This window comes from Ruditapes philippinarum, unplaced genomic scaffold, assembly GCF_026571515.1.
Source record: "Ruditapes philippinarum isolate M1 unplaced genomic scaffold, ASM2657151v2 ctg57_1_1_1_1, whole genome shotgun sequence".
Taxonomy (NCBI): domain Eukaryota; kingdom Metazoa; phylum Mollusca; class Bivalvia; order Venerida; family Veneridae; genus Ruditapes; species Ruditapes philippinarum.
Genome location: NW_026855294.1, coordinates 294,545 through 318,198, shown reverse-complemented (window position 1 = coordinate 318,198; position 23,654 = coordinate 294,545). Strand labels below are relative to the sequence as shown.

Sequence of the window (23,654 nt, the reverse complement as noted above, 5' to 3'; positions counted from 1 at the left end):
TCCAACCTATTTTGGGATAAATTCAACAAATAACAAAACAAATACAAAAATAATCGGATGAAAATGAGGATCAAATTAAGGATCAAAATCAAAATTTTTATCAACTGTGAAATGTCCATAGCTTGTAAAAATAAAAATAAATTTATTCTAAAATTTCATAAACATGCTATTTCAAGTCAGTTTTATCAAGGTAATACTGAATATTTAATTTATGAGGATAAATAGTGGAGAATACTTGAGTTTTTAAATTTGATCCTGGTCTTGATCCTGATCCTTAGATCTTTGTGAACATGGGGCCTGCATGAGGTCTTCCTCCAATAGTAAAGCTGTAAGGTCACTATATGCCCTTGCTTTGTCGGTGTTACGTTTTAATGTCTAAAGATTAAGTAGGTTTTGCATGTCCTTATTAGAAGTTTTAAAACTTATTAGGAGAAATAAAAACATACAATGTAACTAGAAGTAAGGTTTTATTTCTTTTAAGTATAAGTTAATCCCTTATAAGTTGTATCAGGGAGTAACGAAGTTCTAATAAGGTTTTTATTATTTCCTAATTAGGACTATCAATTTATACCCCTAAATAGCGCCTAAACATCAGCAACAAAGTGTCCTAATTAGACTTTTGAAACTCCTTATTACGACTCGAGTTTCGCTTTTGTACCAAAATACTTTTGTAGACGCTGTTATTTTATTAGAGATTTTCGACCATGCGACCACATACACGCATCGAGGTCATGTTATAAGGACAGTGAATGTGCGACCACATACACGCATCACAGGATTCTTACGAGAAGGGGACAAAGAATGAAAGAGGGGCTAATTTTTACGGATACATGTTGGTTTATATACAACAAGTAACGCAAACCAAGCGGGGTCAGTTTTCGCCCTTTTAAGTTTAAGATCATATATAATTTCTATGGAAATTTTGAGTTTTCATTTTTTTCTACTTTCATTCTTTGTTTATATTAATAGAATTATTTTATTTTTGAAAAATATGAACGTTTCAATAACGTTTTATTTGCATTAAATATCAGACATATATTTCACATGTTATTTACCCGTAAAATTTCTATACTAGAAAAGGGTAATGTGATGGGCTGCAAGAAAAAAATAACTTGAGCAGCCAACAATTTTGACACTGGTAAGACAGTACAAACCATATTTTATTCATTCATATATACTTATGACAACAGGCAACATGACGCGGTAGGGAGAATGCTGCATTTTCTTAGATCTTGATTGGCAAGTCTGTGCTGCCTTATGTTCAATAATAAAGGTCCTCCTGTAATTTTGTTTTCACAAAAAAATTCCCCGCATTACAGTCCTTGTACATAGCATTTTAGACATTTGCTGGCAGGTAAACTACAAGGCATCGGGGGTATCTATAGATTACCGGTATCTATACATCAGTCGATTGTAACACCGGCTCACAACCCGGAACAGTGCGGGGAAAAGAATGTTAAATGAGCTACCCAGCTGATCTGCCAGATAAACGCTGTTTTATCGTTACCGGGCCAAAAGTGGCGGGAAATTTATTGGGGTATAAGCGGATATTAAATGGTCAGACGGGAATTCGAAAAGGTTACAACTGATTTGTGAACTAGAACGGAGTTGACCGTTCCATGGCATATAGTTACGGTTTTGCAGTTGAGATTGTGCAGTTTTAAATTAAGTCCAACAGTAAACAGTTTTATACCTTCAAAAATATTAATAGCATGTGTTAGTCTTGATTAAAGCGACTCCACAGGCTGGACTCCAATTAGGTTTTTTTTTACATTTATATTTATATATTTTTTGTGTGTATCATTTCATGGAGGTCTGGCCCAATAACTTGGGCGCACAATTTCAAAACATTCTTTCTCTCGGAATGTCCGTTTTTCTTTTCGGAATATCCATTTAATTTCTGTAGAAAGACCACAAATGAAAAGCATTTAAACGCGTTTAACTCAAATCGGGCTAAGAATCGTATAGAAAGTCGATTTTCAATTTAAATTTTAGTGTATTTCTGTATCATCATTTGCGTAATTACCGTTTTAATTGAGTGTCCAAGATATTTTTGAGTCTTATTTGTATTATTATTATTAGTATTTTGCTTTTTGACCTCAGTGGAGCTCCTTTAAAGTGGACTGGTCCATCATGGAAGGAATAATTATTTTTATAGTATCTTATGCAACAAAAAACCATAAGAGATTTATACTTTAATGTTGTTGGTAAGTGTGAGATACATGACTCGACGTTTCATCAATTTAGAGCTGAAAATAAATTGTTCTTGAACAAAATATTATTATTTATCATACAAATGTTCATCAACCTTTCAACTTTTATTTTCTAAGAAATATTTTTTTAAGAATGTGTAAATGATACAATTCTATTTTTATTGATATTGAAATACTTATGGAAATATTCCCATTGCAGACCAATTACATAAAATTTTTCTTGAAAAAATATTAATATTGATTAATATTGATAAGTTTGTCTTATTAATTAAACCATAAAGAATCTTGAAGCTTCCCGTTAAGATCAATACATGTGCATGTGTTATTATGGCTCAAGTTTACACCAAAACAGATTATGATCAAAATATTTTAAGAAATGATCATAAATTTTTATTACTTTGATAACCTTCACTATTAAATTTACTGATATTATATCAGATGAAGCTATTCACACAATTATCCGCCGAAGGCTCAAAACTATCAGTCTACGGGGATAAGTGTAGATCTTAAATCAATGTTGATATCAAATTTTGATCACATTATGTGATGTAAAAACCAGTAGTTTTCCAAATCACAGAGAACGGTATAGATTCCACAAAGTTTTCGCATTTCTTTGATGGATAAAATAATCATAATGATAATAGTAGCCATTTCTGCCCAGAGTATCAAAACAACGAACGATGGGTTCAACATCGTTGTTCGTATAAAACGCAACCTCCTGGCGTAATCCATGATCTAACGTTATAACATCCCTTTTATGTTAACAATATTTTACTTCTATAAATACAGTTTCACTTTTTTACGCAAATTAGCATGAATCTGGAGGAATGTTGTTCTAGTCAGCGTCATTTTAAAAGTGACTGTGCCCGCACCTCTTATGATTTAAAATCCCTCCACCCCCTCTCCAACAAACACCCCTGCCGTTTTCATTAGAAGGTGTTACTACCGCATGTTTTATATCAATGTTTCGCCTAGAAGATTGAACATAATAAACAATTAATCAGCAGTTTCTTCATCTCCACCCTAACTCTAAGGAACAACAACAATTAATGCTCGTAAGTTATAAAAGCTCTAATTAATATGTTATATAGATTTCTGGTTCATTCTACTTTTCAAATTATACCCGAGATCAAAATTTATATTTACCGACATTTAAATTATTGAAAGATAATAAATTAAAATGAATACAAATGTAGAATTTATGGAAAATATTTTAATTTTAACATGGGTCTAATCAAATCAAAAAGACCGCGCGCACTGCGATTTGTGCATAACAGCTGTCGACCTAAGATGACCCCGGTAAAATGACGTCATCGCGCATGCGCTCAATCAATTTTAAATACTTAGTCGCCGCACTGTATTCTGCTGAGATCGACTATCATTGAACGAGGTTCTTTTGTTTCAAAATGGCAGAAATCGAGGTGGAACGGGCATCAGGAAGCGCTAATGTAAGTATTCTTTTCTTGTTTCACTTTTCTGTAAGTTTTATTTGAAATTATTCACGATTTATATACGTTTACCTCGAAAAATATTTTACGTTTTTTGTCTTGAAATTTTCTAAGTCCAAGATGGCCGCTAAAAATGGCTAAGTCCCACGCCGCCGCTAAAAATATGCCCTTTTAGAATTCAATTTTCTATGTTGTGGGTGGATAATTTTTGTTGATATTTTGAATATATATTGTTTGTAACACAGATAATTGATTCTGTTTTTCAGGGTGCCGGTGATAGTATGGATTCGACAGAATCTGGTAAGAAATATGGCCTACTTTTGTTTGTGAAGGATCCACACTTAGAAAATTTCAGTCATATTATGAGCAAAATTTACATGTTTTTTTTTCAACAACTGATAAAGTGTTTAATAGTTTTACATTGTGGAGAAGAAAATGTATTGGAAATACATGTAACACATTGATAATTTTTTTATATTTTTTTAATTGATTTTAAATCAATGACAATGAAGTTAAATATTTTGAAAATTTGAATGTCAAAGAAGAAAAATATTTTTAAGAAGCAATATTAAGAGTTGAAATGTGTCACATAGTTTCATTATTTGTTAAAGTCATGTCAGATCTTAATCTCTTTCATTTACATAAAATTTATTAAGCTTTCTTTTGTTAGAATTGAGTAGTAAATTTATTAATCTTTAGCTGTTATTAGTTGGCAACAACTGAACCAGTGCAGGTCCAGATCAGCTGGCACATCTGTGCCACATGATCATGTTGTTCTTTACTGTTTTGTCACTTAATTCTAGAAAGTTTTCCATATCAAAGATAAATGGCCTAGTCCGTTTTTAGAGACACGCAAGTCCATTAAAGGTACTTCGGTTGGTAAATGTTAATAAAATGGCAAGCTCTGGAATGGAACCCTATGTCTATATTTTTTAAAGTAATATATATACTATTAGTATGTGATGAGTCAAATATATATACTGGTTCAGATCCCAGGGTCAAATCCAGGATTGTGCAAGTTGATTTCTACTCAAATTCTAGTAAAAAATAAAATGATTTGAAACTCCACTCGCATGATTTTAGAGCATAATAGGATTAGGAAGTCTCATAATGAAAGCCTGGTGCTGAATTTAAATGGGATGAAATACAGCTATGTTATGACATTTGCACCCAGATAATGCACATAATATTCAAGATGACTAAACAAATTATGATTTTCGTCATTTTTGATCAGTATAAGTTTCAGTGTCTTTAATTCGATGGCAATATATTTTTATTTTTTTCTTAATACTGATTTTTTTTTTAGAAAAATAACTTTTACATGATAACTTGAAGTGGTGATCATGAAAAGAACAACTTAAATATTTTAAATATAGATTAGTGTATTCTTTTATATGGTTCCTTATTATTTCATAAAGAAATCATAGTTTTGTTTTAAGGAATGAGTGGAGTCATTTTCATCAATTTAGGAACATAATTTTTACTTGAAATGGTGATCATGTAGTCTGTAGAGAACAACTTGAGTATTCTAAATTTAGTGCTGTTTTATATGTTTCCCTTTTATTTCATAAAAAAATTTTGTTTTAAGGAATGAATGGAGACATTTTAAACCATATTGACCAGAACAAGCAAAACGGTTACCCTGAGAGTGGAAATGAGGGGCAGGCCAAGGAAGAGTCAAGTAAATCTAAAGATCACAGAGACAAAGATCGCGAGAAGTCCAAACACAGCTCAAGCTCTGACAAACATAAATCAAGCTCGTCCGGTAGTGCCGACAAACACAAGCATAGTTCGAGCTCCAGCAGCTCTAAGCATCACTCATCATCGTCAAGCTCAAGTAAGCACAGGGACGGGCATTCAAGCAGCTCTCATAAACATGGTAGTTCGAGCTCAAGTTCTAAGCACAGAGATGGTCACAGTTCAAGCAAAGACAAGCACAGTTCTAGTAGTAGTCACAGTAGTAGTAAGGATAAAGATAGGCATGGCTCTTCTGATAAGAGCAAACATAGTTCAAGCTCGAGCAGTAAACACTCCTCATCGGACAAACATCGTGATAAAGATCGAGAACATAAAAGCAAAAGTTCAAGTGGAGATAGCAGTTCCAAGAGTAGTTCGGATTCAAAGAGCAAAAAAGAGAATGTTGATGTTGACAAGGAAAAGGAACGCCAAGAGCGAAAAGAAAAAGAGAGACAAGAACGAAAAGAAAAGGAAAGACAAGAGAGGAAAGAGAAAGAAAGGCAGGAAAGAAAAGAAAGAGAAAGGCAAGAAAGGAAAGAGAAAGAGCGATTAGAACGTGAGCAAAATGAGGAAAGTGTTGAAGTAAAAAGCGAACCAGTGTCACCAGTGAAAAGTGAGTCTCGTTCTCCAAGGAAGGCAAGTCCAACAAAATCTATGAAAGAAGAGCCAGAAAGTGATGAGGATGACATTCCATTGGTAAGAAGGTTTTTCGATTTTAGTGAAGAGATAATTAAATCATCACAACAAGTTTTAACCCTGAATTTCATTGATAGACTTGTCCAGCTTCAATTTTTGGAACTGCCTAACTTTGTATAGGGTAATCAAGATGAAATTTATAAAGGAGTTAAATGAGCCAACAGTATCATATTGAGCCTGGTCAGACTGCACAGATGTGCAAGCTGGCCTAGTTCTATATTGTCAAGATTTAACACTTTTGGGTCTATCAAATAAGGTTTGTGTTTCATTTTAAGAATCTCTGCCAGTATTATTTGAACTTGGTGAGAAAGATTTATTTTTATCAAGGATGGTTGAAATAGAAATTCATTATTTAAATCACTCTGTATGAAATATGTTGATATTTTCAGTCTGTAAGACTAAAGCAGGAACAGGTTGAGAAGCCTATCAAACGGGAGAGAGAAGATTCTGATGATGATGATGTCCCATTATCAGCAAGGTAATGTGATGCTTTAAAAGCATATAACTATAATTAAAAAGTTTCTTGTTGTGTTAAATTTCAAAATATGTACAGACTGAATAGCAAACTGTGCTGGTCATGGTCAGCTGATATATTCTGTATACCAAGTAAGTGAAATAAAAAATGAAAAAAGAAAAATCTTAATAATATAATAATATATAATGTTAAGTAATATATTAATAAATATCTAGTTCAAAATGTGTTCAGCAATAGAATGTCGATAATATCAAGTGCAGGAAAGTTTTTTTCTTAAGTGAACACAGAAAAGTTAAGAATTTTTTTCCGCCTTTAGGATGGAACAAGTGAAAAAAGTCAAGAAAGAAAAGAAGGAATCGCCACCATCTGGTAAAAAACGTAAAGCTGAAGAATCTGATGATGAGAAACCTTTGGTAAGATGTTAAATACTTGCATTAATTCTGTGCCAATGAAAACTGTTTATGACTGGAAAGAGATGATTTTTTCTAGTGTTGTGAATTTGATTTGCAAAGAGCTGTGTTGTTGATCTGTAATGGTTTAATTTGAGATGATTACCAACAAGTTTTGTAAACAGATCTTTTTAAAGGCACATTATGTCTCAGAAACAAATAAATTTTTAGTTCTTAAGAAAGGGACAACCTGAGTCTGATAATGTTTTAGAAATAGTTTTGAAGTATGTTAGATGCTTGTTATATGAAAAAAGTAGTGCTAAATGTGAAATTATTTGTTTTTAAGTAATGAAATGTAAACAAAGTAGTATTTTATATACAAAATCACTATAACTACTAATTACCAAGCTTTTGAGAAAAAAAAGCATTTCGGAGGCACAATCAACATTTAATTCCTGTAGTATATTTTTTCTGACCATTAGTGATGCATAGATCTTAAGAATTCAGAATGTTTTTGGATGTGGTTACATATCATGAGATAAATACTAACTTTGTTTCCTTAATCAATTTTTTATTTTCATTATTTAGAAAAAGAAGAAGAAAGCGAAGCAGCCAGTTAAACAAGAAACAACTTCACCGACGAAGAAGAAGGGTAAAGGAGCACAGCAGGAGGGTCAGGAAGTATGGAAATGGTGGGAGGAGGAGAAAGGGGACAGTGATGAGAAATGGAGGTTTCTCGAACATAAAGGACCTGTCTTTGCTCCCTTGTATGAGCGCATGCCAAAAGATGTCAAGTTTTACTATAATGGTAAGATTTTTTTCTGCATGGTGAAAACCTAACATTTTTTGAAGCAAAATAGTTATTAGTCCCCTACCGGTTTACCGGAGGGGACTTTAGGTTTACCCTCCGTCTGTCCGTCCGTCTGTCTGTCAGTCCGTCAGTCCGTCCGTCCACAAAACTGGATCCCGCGATAACTTGAAAAGTACTGAAAATATTTTTATGAAACTTGGTATATGGATAGATGGCAGTATGGAGATTATGCACGTCTTTTTCTTTTCTTCCTATGTTGAAAATTCTGGTTGCTATGGCAACAAATAGGCTGAAAATATGGCAAATTTTACACATAAACTGGATCCAGTGATAACGCAAAAAGTACTGGAAATATTTTTATGAAACTTGACATATGGGTAGATGGCAGTCTTGGGATTATGCACGTCTTTTTCTTTTCTTCCTATGTTGAAAATTCTGGTTGCTCTGGCAACAAATAGGCTTCGGGGACTTTAGGTTTACCCTCCGTCCGTCTGTCCGTCCGTCTGTCAGTCCGTCAGTCCGTCCGTCCACAAAACTGGATCCCGCGATAACTTGAAAAGTACTGAAAATATTTTTATGAAACTTGGTATATGGATAGATGGCAGTATGGAGATTATGCACGTCTTTTTCTTTTCTTCCTATGTTGAAAATTCTGGTTGCTATGGCAACAAATAGGCTGAAAATATGGCAAATTTTACACATAAACTGGATCCAGTGATAACGCAAAAAGTACTGGAAATATTTTTATGAAACTTGACATATGGGTAGATGGCAGTCTTGAGATTATGCATGTCTTTTTCTTTTCTTCCTATGTTGAAAATTCTGGTTGCTATGGCAACAAATAGGCTGAAAATATGGCAAATTTTACACATAAACTGGATCCAGTGATAAAGCAAAAAGTACTGGAAATATTTTTATGAAACTTGACATATGGGTAGATGGCAGTCTTGAGATTATGCACGTCTTTTTCTTTTCTTCCTATGTTGAAAATTCTGGTTGCTATGGCAACAAATAGGCTGAAAATATGGCAAATTTTACACATAAAATGGATCCAGTGATAAAGCAAAAAGTACTGGAAATATTTTTATGAAACTTGACATATGGGTAGATGGCAGTCTTGGGATTATGCACGTCTTTTTCTTTTCTTCCTATGTTGAAAATTCTGGTTGCTATGGCAACAAATAGGCTGAAAATATGGCAAATTTTACACATAAACTGGATCCAGTGATAAAGCAAAAAGTACTGGAAATATTTTTATGAAACTTGACATATGGGTAGATAGCAGTATCTCCTCTTATCTGTTCTTCCTATTTTGAAAAAATATCAGTTGCCTTGGCAACAAATAGGCTTAAAACATGGCAAATATAACAATATTTGTGATTAGTCAAAAAGAGCTGAAAATTTTTATGAAATTGCATCTTTAATTCAAGAGTTATCTCCTCTTTAAGAATTTTGCTTTTAAAATGTTATATTTTGGTAACAGGGATGTTTCAAATATTAACTTTAGAGTGTCCTTCAGTCCGTCTGTCTGTCTGTTCATAAAAACTGTTTCCTGTGATCACTTTTAAAGAACTTTTCCAACAAGTTTACTTAAAATAGAGAAAATTGAAACATTAGTGAATGGCCAATGGCCCTTCAGAATGTTGATGGGGTTCTTACCGGTAGGGGACTTATGGATTGCTTGCAATACTATGATAATTGCTTGTTTTTTTACGTTTCATAGATCCAATGTTCAGATCTGTTTGGAATTTTGATTGGATCGGTCTGTGATTTTATTGGAGAGGTCTTGAAAATGGAACTATCCCCATATTAAACACTTGTTTGAATAGCGTAGTTTGTAAATCATTGCAATACTGTTGTGGATGGTTGTTTCAGGTGAACCAATGTTACTATCAGAGGAAGCAGAAGAAGTGGCAACGTTCTATGCGAAGATGTTGGAACATGACTATACTTCTAAGGAAGTTTTCAACACTAATTTCTTCAAGGATTGGAGAAAGGTAAACTCTTTAATTCATGATCTTTGTTTTCTGAAATATTATTCTGTATTTCTTAATAAAACTGCTTATTTTAGAGTTCTTTTTCATTTATTATAGACTTCAAAGTTAAACTTTATCATGTTCTGGTCAAATAACTGGTCAATTAAATGACTTTGATATTGAAATTTGGCAATCTTGTTCAAAAATTTCTAAATTCAACGTTGACTACAGAATTTCAGCAGCTAAAATGTTGAATGTTCAAAAAGGCTATGAATCTGTTTCTCACAAAAGACTAGATTAACCTATACCACACTTACTGTATTAAATGTTTTTGTTTCTCTAAAATTCTGGACAAAATCATTGTAAGTTTTAAGGAAAAAATCAAAATAAGTACTGACTGAAAAGCCAACAGTGCTAACCAAGATCTGACATCACAGATGAGCTGGCTGATCTAGATGTGCACTGGTGACATAGGTATATTCAATTGCCACCAGCAGGCAGGGGATTAAACTCTATATTTACAATGATGTGTAGGTGATGACAACAGAGGAACGTGAGAAGTTAAAAGATTTAAAAAAATGTAACTTCCGAGAGATGTGCGAGTATTTCAAAGAGGAGTCTGAGAAAAGGAAAAACAGGAGCAAAGAAGAAAAACTGGTAAGAATAATTTGTAAGATATTCTGTGAGAAAAATTGTATGGTTTTTTGTTTTTAATAGAAAATCTAGTCAGCTTAACGTGATTTATAACCTGTGAACTATTTGGTTCTGGTTGTAAGTCAGGAGAAAAAAGTCAGGAGAATGGACGGTTAAACCACAATTGGTTGTTCATTTACAAAATTTAAAAGACATGTTAGATAATGTAGTAATATGTGATTAATCAGGAACACAATATTTGTTTTACATTTAGTTCTTTTTGATAAGTTCTCTTGATAAATGGTTTCATATTTCATATCTATTGTATATAACATGTGAAATTTAATATTTTTTTTTCTTGTGCTTAGAAATTGAAAGAAGAGAATGCTCGTATGCAAGAAGAGTATGGATTTTGCACCATGGACGGTCACAAGGAAAAGATTGGAAACTTCAGGATTGAACCCCCTGGTCTGTTCAGAGGTAGAGGTGATCATCCTAAACAGGGAATGTTGAAGAGAAGAGTACAACCCGAGGATGTTATAATAAATTGCAGCAAGTATGTACATATTGTGATAAGATAATTCCATGAAAATAATTTGTAAGAAGTTTGCATGAAAACAAACATTAATTGTTTTATAGGTCCTTCTCAAGTTTCTCATTAGATAACGTGTAAGGTACATATTAGTAAGTAAAGTGTAGAGTAGACAGACTATGGATTAAAGATGGCTTATGTTCTTACACTCTATATATGGTTGAAGATGATAATTATCAGGGCTTCAATCAAATTCAAAAATTTGGAAGTCAGAGACTGAAAATGTCTGACATTGGAAGTCACATTATATAGGCAAAGAAATAAAAGCATTATATTTTGAAAGTCACAAGCCGAAATCCAGAGTAAATGAATCAAACTTGCACTGATAGATGCCCTGTATTTATGTTTAACTGCAGTAACTCATTTACGCTAATCACTTACAGGACAATAACAAAACGTTCATTTCTTTAACAAGACAGTGATTTTCCCACTCATATAACAGACTCCGAAAAAAGGCCTCTTCCCAATTGAAATTTTCTTTGAAATCATGCAGTTTTCCCAAAAATCTGAACTCAAATCAGCTTTTTTACTTCCCAAATCAGCAATTTTAGCAATAATTTTTCCCAAAATCAAGAGGCTAAGGCCTCTTCCCACTTAGCTTCTTCCCAATAAAGTAAGAAAAATCACTGCAATATAAAGTAGTTGGTCTGATAATCATTTTGAGAAGTAAGCCGTGGTTCTACAGAAAAAGTAACTTATATTTTTATAGAGAAGCATAATTGTTGTATCTGCCTGTCTGACCATAGCTGAATTTTGTGAGAAACATGTTCTAAAACCATCCTAATTTTAAACATCATCTACTGTTTAGGGACTCGAAAATTCCAGAACCACCAAAGGGACATAAGTGGAAGAGAGTACAGTTTGATAATAAGGTATGATTAGTTGATGTAGTACAGGGCCAGTCAAGGCCCAATTATTATGATACTTTGAATTGCAAAGGATTGATTGTAATACTAGTAGGTGTAAATCAATGAATGTATTGAGTGTATAGTTATAGTAGGTTTGAATTAAGCCATGGGTATGATTAAAACCCTAACAGCTTTGATATTGTCATATAACAATGAGGGTGTAATTCTAAATGAAAAACAAACGAAATAGCTACTTTTCGCTTTTTGAATGCAATCAAGTTCATTGAATGCTGTCTGCTGGGTTTGATTGAATCTCTCAATGTAGTTGACCTAAAATAACATATTGTTTCTTTCCCTTCGCGCTACCTACACAAAAAATCACTGCTACCGAAAAAATATGTTCATTAAAAAAAATATTTTTTGGATATAAAATTTACATTTTCCACTGTCATTTTGAAGGTAACATGGTTAGCAAGTTGGAATGAGAATATTCAGAACCAGATAAAATATGTGATGTTGAACGCCTCGTCCAGATTGAAAGGAGAAAAGGACTGGCAGAAATACGAGACTGCCCGACGACTTCACAAGTGCGTAGACAAGATTCGAGCCAACTACCAGGAAGACTGGAAGTCCAAGGAGATGAGAATAAGACAAAGAGCTGTAGCTATGTACTTCATTGATAAAGTAAGTCCAGAAACCCAAGTACACTCAGTTTTTAATAAGTTTGGTAATCTTGATTTATTCGATTAAAGATGAGCAATTACCATGAACATGTATCTTTTTAAAGGAATACGCAAATGTTTTGTTGTACGACAAATAATTTCTTATTTCACATAAAAGTCACCTAGAGAAAATTTTTGAGGTTAGGAAATTGCCTCACTCTCTGGGTATTTTTTGACATGAACAAGATTGTTAAGAATGTAAAGAGTGAATCTCGATTAAATGCCAAGTTAGACTTTAATTATAATTTTTGTTGGAGATTTTGTATGAGAAAATTGTTTTCCAAATAGTGTAAATTATCTGTCGTACTTTTAGCTTGCATTGAGAGCTGGTAACGAGAAGGAAGAAGGAGAGACTGCGGACACCGTGGGTTGCTGTTCCCTCCGAGTAGAACATATAACACTTCATATAGAGAAAGACGGCAAACAAAACGTCGTTGAGTTCGATTTCCTCGGTAAAGATTCTATACGATACCAGAATGCCGTGCCAGTAGAGAAACGGGTCTTCAAAAATCTACAGATGTTCATGGACAACAAACAGCCAGGAGATGATCTCTTTGACAGACTTAATGTAAGTACCAGAACAATTCTCATAATACATGTATATAGTATTATTCACAGTGAATGGTATTTCTCTGTGATGATTGATCTTAAACATCGAGTCATATGGTTATTTGTCTCTAACAGCTGATTCATATACCATGTAGGGTTGGTAGTTGGTGACTTGCAGAGGAATTGGTAATTTCTAGTTTGTTAACAAGGTGGATTGACCACTGAGATATGGACTAAATGTGTTAAAAGCAATGCAAAAACAAACAAGTACTAACTCCAAATTAAATCATATGTTATGTAATAAATTACATCATGCCACTTTCTTCTACCCACCAGTTGGAAGGATACCTTTGTAATGTCAGTATGTTGTGATACTTGCCAAATATTGAAGGTAGAAATTGATGCCATTTCTCTCTCTCTGTGATTTACAGACCAGTATCTTGAACAAACATTTACATGACCTTATGGAGGGCCTCACAGCAAAGGTGTTCCGTACTTACAATGCCTCGAAAACTTTACAAGAACAGCTTGATCTCATGACTAATGGTAAGTTTTACCCTTTATATTGTGTTTTACCCTTTATATTGCTTACATCAATGATAAAATTGTCCTAGTATACCCTTTGAAGGCAAATTGCAATTATAAATCCATCATTGAACCAGTAAAGAGAATGCTAGCAGTCTGACCTGACTATACTTTTAGCATGAATGAAAAATTGCCTTTTACCATTAGAAGATGAAATTTTCTTTCAAAGATAAGAATAAAAACAGTTAATTGACAGCAAAAATGCTAATAAAATCAGTCATTTCTTCTTGATTAGTTGTGCAAATTTAACATTTGAACCATTTCCTTGTTGAAGAGACTGAAAGTAAATTGTTTCTCAAAATCAGAATGAAAATGTAGAAAGTTTTGACATTAAAAATGTGTGTTTGTTTTGTTTTATCAGAGGAGGACCCTGTCCCAGCGAAAATGTTGTCTTACAACCGAGCTAACCGTGCTGTAGCTATTCTATGTAACCATCAACGTGCAGCTCCGAAAAACTTCAGTAAACAGATGGAAGAACATAATGGCTAAGGTGCGTAATGATATGTGAAACATTATTATTTATGGTATTTAATCTTAATTTAAAATATGAAGCAATTTACTCATGAAATTGTCTTCTTGACTTTCTACCCAGTTATTGGATCGAAATTCCCATTTGATAACATTGTTCCAAAGCTGGTTATTGTTGCAAATTGTTTAACCCTTATCTGCTGGAAAAAAGAAATTATTTAAGCCTTTGTCGCTAGTATAAAGCGAGGCTAGTCTGCGCATATGGGGGATATTTACGGCTTGATTTAGCTTTTGTGATGAAAAGAATTTTGTGATCAGCTCTCAGAGTCATGGTTTTGACTTGTCCATTGTTTAGGTAAAAGTTTAAATAAATATTGAAGGTAGGAAGTGATTAGTATTTTGCTTTTGTTAGATGCTACTAGTGGCAAAGCCAAAATGAAATGTCATTATTGTGACAACAACTTAAGGATCAGATTCTGATGTTGCATATTTTTCTTGCAGATTAAAGACAAAAGAGCTGTTGTAAAGGAGGCCAAGAAAGCATTGAAGGAAGCCAAAGCTGCATTTAAATCCCAGAAAAACCAAAAGAATAAACTGTAAGTTTTCTTGTTTAGTTTAACTCTTACCAACACTAGATATCTGAAATGGACTTATCCATCTTACAGTCTGAATCTTACAGTCTGAACACAACCATTTATCATTTTTAAAGAAAATTTAAAATATGTACTGACTGAATGGTGAACATTGCAGACCAAAATTATATCACATGGATGTAATAACATAATCATCTTTCATTCTAATGTATAGCCTTGTTTGATATTTGCCAACATTTACTACAAGTGGGTTGGACTATTTTTATGTATTGATCTATTTGCTATCTTTAATAACCCTGCAAGTTGAATATTTCATGTAGATCTAAAAATTGTGTATAATTCATTCATTTACACTTGGCCGGGAAAAAAGGTATTAGGAATTAAAAACTAGTTTTCTTTTAATGTAGGAACTGAAATTTAACATCCTTGCCTAGTATAGAGCCAGGTTCGCCTATACATATGTCCAGTCAGTATAGATTCTACCAGTGATTAAATATCTTGATTTTCCATCTAAATACTTACAAAATTAATAATGGACAGCTCTAAAAAAAATGGATGGCGCACAAGTGTTTAAGATTTGGTTATTAACCTTTATATAATTTTCTAGTATGTATGAGAAGAAGAAGAAAGCATATGAGAGATCAGAGGAACAGCTGACTAAGCTTGAAGTACAAGCAACGGACAAAGATGAGAACAAGGAAATTGCCCTCGGAACCTCCAAACTTAACTACCTTGATCCTAGAATCTCAGTGGCATGGTATGTTCAAATCTTTGTTTATATACATCATACATGTATGATTAATTATGTGTGTTGAACATACAATTTTTGTACAATGTTTTAAATATGATTATGTCTTTAAAATGCATATGCCTTTTGATTATTATGTTTCACAATGGCGTAAAATACGGTATTATAAATATTAAAAACCTATATGAATGATTGGTGTAAAATTTGTAATCACCTCTTTTGACAGGATGTTTTTGTACCTTTTATTTTTGGCGTTTTGCTATCTTTTAACAAAATGTAAATTTTATTCATGAATATTATTTTCATCATCAGGTGTAAAAAGTGGGAGGTGCCTATAGAGAAAGTATACAACAAGACTCAGAGGGACAAGTTCCGATGGGCCATCGACATGGCTGGTGCCGATTTCCGGTTTTAACGTTAGTGAATACTTAGGGATCGTTCATTTAACTCATTAGTTGTACATATTTATTCACGAAATGTCCATACTCATGTGATGAAATATATCTTTTAATGTAAAGACTTTGAATCCCTGTTTTTAGTCATATGATGTTCATTGTGTCGGTCAAAATCGCTGGCCGCAAAATGTATGTTCCAAATACAGATAATTCAAATTTGTTCATATTGTTTGCATTTTATTGTCAGAAATGATAAAATTGTGTTATTTTTTTCGTGTATCAAATCATGATGAAATGTGACTTTAATATCAGAATCATGTGCGTTTTTATTGTACATTTTATAATTTAATCATGACAAAAATTTCTTTTATACGATGTTTGAATGTAGTAATTGATGACACTGTAAGACAAACGTCTTTTATTCATGTGAGCTACATTTTTACTTCTCTGCAGAATTTATTTTATTTGTTAGGTTTATTTTTTTTTTGTCTTCTAAGTACGATAATTGATTTAGAGTAACACACATTGAAAGTCGTACCAGTAAGGTTCCTTTAAGATAATCAAATTTATTCAATTGTTACCGAAGTTCTTTCATTTATATATATATAAATATTATCTCAGAGTCTGACCAAGTTGGTATTGCTTGTAAATTCTAAATAGCTATTTAAACAGATAGTACATGTTAATTTATTAACTGGAGATTAAGTGTATTAAGTATAGGAATACTTTTACCAATATTGCTGTCATTTCATTAAATCCATATATATAGCTTTGCTTAAACAATTTTTTTCATCTGAATAACAGTGAAAACATTGACACCGAATCAGGAATATAAAATTGCATTGATTATACAAAGTTCATTATGATGGCTAATTCTGTTGGAATATACCAATTTACGTTTTATCCTTTCAAGCTCATTTTTCTTTTTACAGAAAGTATGAAATTTTACTAGACAAATTAAAGCACATTCCAAATAAAAGCCTTTAAGCTTTAGTGGAATGTTTCCATTAGATATATCCCAATAAATGACAGAATGTTGGAGATATGATATGTTTAATAATGTCTGCCTGTAAATCTAGGGGCCTATATATCCATGTTTTCTACACAGTCAAAGAAGAGTAGTTCCAATTGGTGTTGGGCTTTCTCACAATTTATGTTGGAAGTGTAATTGAAATGATGTATATGTAATAGTAAAAAATTATACTTTGGAATCGGCTTTGGATAAATTTTGTTTTTACAGTATATTACATAGATCTCAAAGTAAAGATGATTTTTTTTTGTTAGTATTCTTTTAGTATGGTAGAATTGCTAAGATATACAGGCAATTAATATTCATTAGTTTTTGCTCCACAAATATCCAGTATTAATGTTATATTCTATATTCATAAAAACTGTCTTTTCTTTTTAACTTTATAAATCATTGAGTTCACATATCCGTCCTTAACTTGACTATATTTCTAGTGATTAAACTCTCGTAATTTAATCATTTTAGCATACATTGTTTAGATAGCATTCCTTTCAATAGAATTTGTTTTCTTTTAGCTTTTTATTCATTAAAAAAAATGTCAGTTTTGCCAGTCTGTGTACCTAAAATATTGTTATTGCCAGTCTGCGAGAATAAATTTTGTATTGCCAGGTTAAGATTAAAATATTACCATTAACTTGGAATAAGCAAAGGAAAACAATTTTATGATAGGGTACCTAATGTTTTGGAAAACAATACTACTGTATTAATTCTCAAGAATTTGCATTATAAATATAGTTTAATATGTATGACTAGGGTAACACAAGACAGTTTTAATGGATAATGTTGCATTCAGTGTTATTGCGTGATATATGAAATATTTTCTTCAGGAATTGTATAGAATTTGTACATCGGAAAACATTGTGAATAAAACTTATAATTTATTCCCCAAAAAAAACCAGTATGAATGAATGATTTTATTTATGTTAAATGAGTTATTTATTATTTTCTCCGCATGAACATAGTATATGAGTCGCATGATCCCTTAACCCTTGACCTTTTATTATTTTAAGAATTTCCATCCTTAAAAAGTGAGTAGACTTGTTTTCCATGTTTGAGATATTGCTATATGATTTGGGTGATTATAGACTGCAGTTTCAAGATAACCTAGCCCTATTTTTGTTGCATACATACTGAATTTATACAGATTGCTGAAGTTTCATATTTTCTTAGCTACTGAAGTATGCTTTTAGTTCATTGGTTTCTATAAATAGAATTTCAATGTGATTGGTTTAAAAGGTCATGTGACTCGTATGCAAATGTGTCTATATTTATTTTGCTGCCAGAGTTGGCAATATATATCAACTGTGTACATTTTGTATTAACTACATTCAGCTGCCATTTTCTTTTGTAAATATGATTTTAAAATAAAATGTGTGTGTATAACAATGTACTTGAATTGAATGTAATGTGGAGATGAAATAAATGAATCTTCAAAAAACTTTTGTTAACTTGCTGAGTGTCATGAAATCCTTAACCTTTAAAATTGCAAGCATGATTTTTTAAAATGTAAATCAAATGCTTTTACTGTAAAAGTGATGTTTCATTCTCCCTCAAGGTATTATATGTGAAAGCAAATTTTGTTTGTTTCTGAGATTTATTTTTTCATTTTTAATAGAGATCTATGTACTCTTAATAATTAAAAGTTGTACATTTATAAGTGTAATGAATGTGAAATACCTAATTGGTACCAAGTATAAGTTAAATTGTGAAATGAAGATCCTCTTTGTGCATTTTATTTTGTGTGTGTACATACCAATATGTTTATTTTTGTGTCTTTATCATATGTTTTGAAATGTTGTTTTATGTTTCATAATCAATCACAATGTTGTTTGTAAGTTGTAATATCAGTTTGGAAAGGAAAAAAAATCTTTGGATTGGTAAAAACAGTGTCTTCCCCCCCCCCCCCCCCCATAAGATAATAAACCTTACGAGGACTGGACATTACTGGACATGAGATATTAAACCTTACCAGTACTGACCGTTAGATATTTAACCTTACCAGTACTGTTAAAGAAACTTAAAAAACAGTGCTACCAGTATAAGACTAGGCCAGCCAGCCAGTATGTTTGTATATTCTGACCAAGTCCTGCAGTGTTTGTTTGACAAACTTTGAATAATTCAGTAACAGTATCTCTAAACTTGAATAGTACTCAGATTTTGGAATAAAAATTTAACACAACAATGTAATTCAAAAGATCTATGGGTTTAGAATAGAAATGTAAATTTAATTTAATAAAAGCTAAGAAAACAATAAGAACAATATAACTTGAGATGGTCAACTCGTGTAAAAAGCTTTTATCTTGTTGAAAAGAAGATGAACTCTTCTAATACAAATCCTGCTATTTTCAACAAGATTCACATTTTCTTTACAAAAAAATTTAATAGGAATTTCTTGAATTTTAATTTCAAATTTATTTTTGGTACATGTGCATATATTTCAGATACACTTGCTAGACATGTATATTAATTATTTCTGAATTTTTCATATTTATTCAATTGATATTAACACAATATATGTTGTTTACATTTGATTGGCCAGTTGAAAGTCTATATTTGACAATAATGAATGAATTTTGAAATGAATATGAAGGGTATTGAAGGGGTTATGCTTGTAGCTTATTGAAAACTTTTGAATTGTAAATAATACAAATAAAATTTGTGAATTTTCGGAAACATTTCAAAAGAAACATATCAGAGTGATTGAGGACTGTAATGCGATGTTCAGAGATAGACTGGTAAACAAGATGTTCTAAATGAAACAATAATATATACATGTACATATTGTATTCATTTTTTTCTGTCATTACCTTTATAGGTTGGAAAAGATATTCTCAATTACGAATTTAAGACAAATGAACATTTTGTAATGAATATTTATTAACAATCTAATTTCACTTCTGAACAACTGGATAAAAAAAAAGGATCTATTAAACTATTTGTTGAATGCCGAGGTTTCAAGTGCTAATATTTCTATCATGTTTGCAATATTTTCAACATGTTTGCCAAGTCTTACAAAACATTGACTTCATGTACTCAGCGGATTTAAGGTAAAATGTATTTCATTTTTGTTTTTATGAAAAATGGCCTTCGTATATATTGTTGCGCTTATACTAATTAAAAGAATCAGGGATATGTCACAAGAATACACAGCTTTTTGACATTACATTACACCGTGTGTGTAGATTTTTTATTGACTCAACCCTGTCAGTGTAGTACATAAGAATCAATGATGATATTTTATAGTGAAATTTGTTTTTTAAATTGTAAATGATGATATATGTTCTTAACCGTTTATGTTATGGTTTGTTGAACATGTTGTGTCTTCAATGAAATTAAAAAAAATAATGAAAGAAAACAGAATATTGTTGTTACTTTTATCAAATGCCAACAAGTGTTTAGAGCGTGATTAGTTGCCACTGTTGTCATGTGATCACATAAGCTGATTAGTTGCAATTTCTCTCACTGAATGATGCATATGTAAACTTAACGGTTGCAATGGTTGTAGTTGATTGTCATTGGATCACCTAGGTTGATTGGTTGTAAATGCTGTAATCTGATCACCAAAACCGATTTATCGTGATTGCTTTCATTGGATCATCTAGGTTGATTGGTAGTGATAGCATTCTAGGATCACCTAGGTTCGTTGGTTGTGATTGCTGTCCTTGGAACACCTTAGTTGATTGGTTGTAAATGCTGTAATTTGATCAACAAAAATGATTGTGATTGCTGTCCTTGGATCACCTAAGTTGATTGGCTGTGATTGCTGTCTTTAGATCACCTTGGTTAATTGGTTGTGATTGCTGTCATTGGATCACCTAGGTTGGTTGGTTGTGAGTGTTGTCATTGGATCAACTAGGTTGATTGTTTGTGATTGCTGTCATTTGGTCACCTAAGTTGATTGGCTGTGATTGCTGTCTTTAGATCACCTTGGTTAATTGGTTGTGATTGCTGTCATTGGATCACCTAGGTTGGTCGGTTGTGAGTGTTGTCATTGGATCAACTAGGTTGGTTGTTTGTGATTGCTGTCATTTGGTCACCTAGGTAGATTGTTTGTAAATGCTGTAACTTAATAACCAAAACTGATTAGTTGTGAGTGTTGTCATTGGATCACCTAGGTTGGTTGATTGAAATTGCTGTAATTGGATCACCTTGGTTGTTTGGTTGCAATTCCTATCATTGTATCACCTAGGTTGATTGTTTGTAATTGATGTCATTGGATCACCTAGGTTGGTTAATTGAAATTGTTGCTATTGGATCACATGGGTTGATTGGTTGTGATCGCTGTCATTGGAACACCTTAGTTGATTGGTTGCGATTGCTGTCATTGGATCACCTAGGTTGGTTAATTGAAATTGCTGTTATTGGATCACCTTGGTTGATTGGTTGTGATTGCTGTCATTGGATCACTTGTTCGATTGGTTGTGATTACTGTCATTGAATCACCTAGGTTGATTGTAATTAATGTCATTGGATCACCAAGGTTGGTTGATTGAAATTGCTGTTATTGGATCACATGGGTTGATTGGTTGTGATAGCTGTCATTGGATCACCTTGGTTGATTGGTTGTGATTGCTGTCATTGGATCTCCTTGGTCGATTGGTTATGATTGCTGTCATTAGATCGCCTAGATTGATTGGTTGTAATTGATGTCATTGGACCACCAAGCTTGATTGATTGCGATTGCTGTCCTTGGATCACCTAGATTGATTGGTTGTGATTGATGTCATTGGATCACCTTGGTTGATTGGCGGTAATTGGTGTTGTTGGATCACCTAGGTTGATTGGTTGTGATTGCTGTCATTGGATCACCTTTGTTGGTTGATTGAAATTGCTGTTATTGGATCACCTTGGTTGATTGGTTGTGATTGCTGTCATTGGATCACCTTTGTTGGTTGATTGAAATTGCTGTTATTGGATCACCTTGGTTGATTGGTTGTGATTGCTGTCATTGGATCACCTTTGTTGGTTGATTGAAATTGCTGTTATTGGATCACCTTGGTTGATTGGTTGTGATTGCTGTCATTGGATCACCTTGGTCGATTGGTTGTGATTGCTGTCATTAGATCCCCTAGATTGATTGGTTGTTATTGTTGTCATTGGATCACAACAAGATTGATTGGGTTGTAATTGATGTCATTGGACCACCAAGCTTGATTGTGATAACAGTCATTGGATCACCTAGATTGATTGGTTGTGATTGCTGTCAATGGATCACCAAGTTGATTGGTTGTGATTGCTGTCATTGCATCATTTTGGTTGATTGGTTGTAATTTGATCACACCTAGATTGATTGGTTGTAATTGCTGTCATTGGACCACCAAGCTTGATTGATTGTGATTACAGTCATTTGATCACCTAGATTGATTGGTTGTGATTGCTGTCATTGGATCACCTTGGTTGTGATTGATGTCATTGTACCACCTTGGTTGGCTAATTGTAATTGCTGTCATTGTACCACCTAGGTTTATTGGTTGTAATTGCTGTTATTGGACCACCAAGGTTGATTGGTTGCGATTGTTGTCATTGAATCACCTTGGTTGATTGGTTATGATTGCATTTATTGGATCATTTTGCTTGACTAGTTGTGATCGTTGTCATTGGATCACTTAGATTGATTGGTTCTGATTGTTGTTGTTGGTTGTGTTTGCTGTCATTGGATCACAAAATGTTTATCTAAAAGTAATGTATAACCATGCATCACATATTTAAAAGGGATTCCCCCATCAATCGCAATTGTTAATATAGCGGAAAGCGTGGTAGCAGTCAAAATATTACATTACCTAACTGCCTTGAAGGTACATAGTAATCATGCAGAAAATAAAACCATGTAGCAAGTTTAAAGTCCATATATATGCGATGATAATCCAGTATTTTCACCACTTGCATTAGTTTGCAAAAATATATCAATTGCAATTTATTAGATGTAAATGTGTAAATATTTCAAATTGGAATTGAGACATATTTCTTAATTGCTGTAATGATTGCGTATGCAAATGAAAAATACACACGAACGCTCACGCATAGAATCCTAGATCAACCGTAGTAGATCTAATCTTGACCCCAACCACCTTACACACATGATTCAATTGATGAGTTTTTTTGCAATGAGTTGACCGCTTGTGCAATCGGGACGCCTATTCATTACGGTACTTCGTGATGGGAATGGAATATAGAGAAAACTGTTTTAGGCCCCTATATACCTACACCTATCCAAGTCTTGAATGCAAGTATCATATTCTCTTGTTTTGCATAGTGTAGACACCCTACTTGAATGTGTTTTAAAGAGAAATTATGTGACATCCATAAAGATACATTGTAATTTCTTGCAAGAAAATTAGAACACGTTCTATTTTTCTACAAGATTTGGGCTGTCAAGACACTGATTACACTGGTTTGAAACAAAACATGTGCCCCGAATTTGTAATAGTGCTGTTTTTTATTATCATTTTGAGTATTTTCTGACTTTTTTTTTTACTGATTCAGTGTTCATGACCTGTGAACTTCAATAAATGTTTAAAATGTCTTGGTCAAAGGAAAAATTCGGTACACTGATACACAGAAGAGCAAAAAAACAAAAAACAAAAAAAAACACACAAAAAAAAACTTTCATCAAATAAAGAATTTGCATCAAATTGTGCCTGATTGTATATTGAAAGGGCCATTTATTTAGCTTTTATCTCAATGTGACATGTAAGAAACTTGCATTGGTCGCTTATCAAAGAAAAGGGGGACCACTGCATAGGAGATAA

General features: G+C 32.8%; 1 protein-coding gene across 1 annotated transcript; it reads left to right on the top strand.

Annotated features, from left to right (window-relative positions):
• The first annotated feature begins 3,515 nt into the window (after nt 1-3,515).
• Nucleotides 3,516-20,265, top strand: LOC132742803 (DNA topoisomerase I, mitochondrial-like). Its single transcript, XM_060731283.1, is given in 18 exon segments — nt 3,516-3,661; nt 3,928-3,961; nt 5,250-6,094; nt 6,484-6,572; nt 6,886-6,982; nt 7,547-7,766; nt 9,645-9,766; nt 10,280-10,402; nt 10,747-10,934; nt 11,779-11,842; nt 12,278-12,502; nt 12,854-13,108; nt 13,521-13,635; nt 14,036-14,145; nt 14,147-14,164; nt 14,644-14,738; nt 15,343-15,492; nt 15,796-20,265. Coding segments are annotated over 18 exon segments (2,895 nt in total). The 5' UTR covers nt 3,516-3,619; the 3' UTR covers nt 15,899-20,265.
• The last annotated feature ends 3,389 nt before the right edge of the window (nt 20,266-23,654 follow it).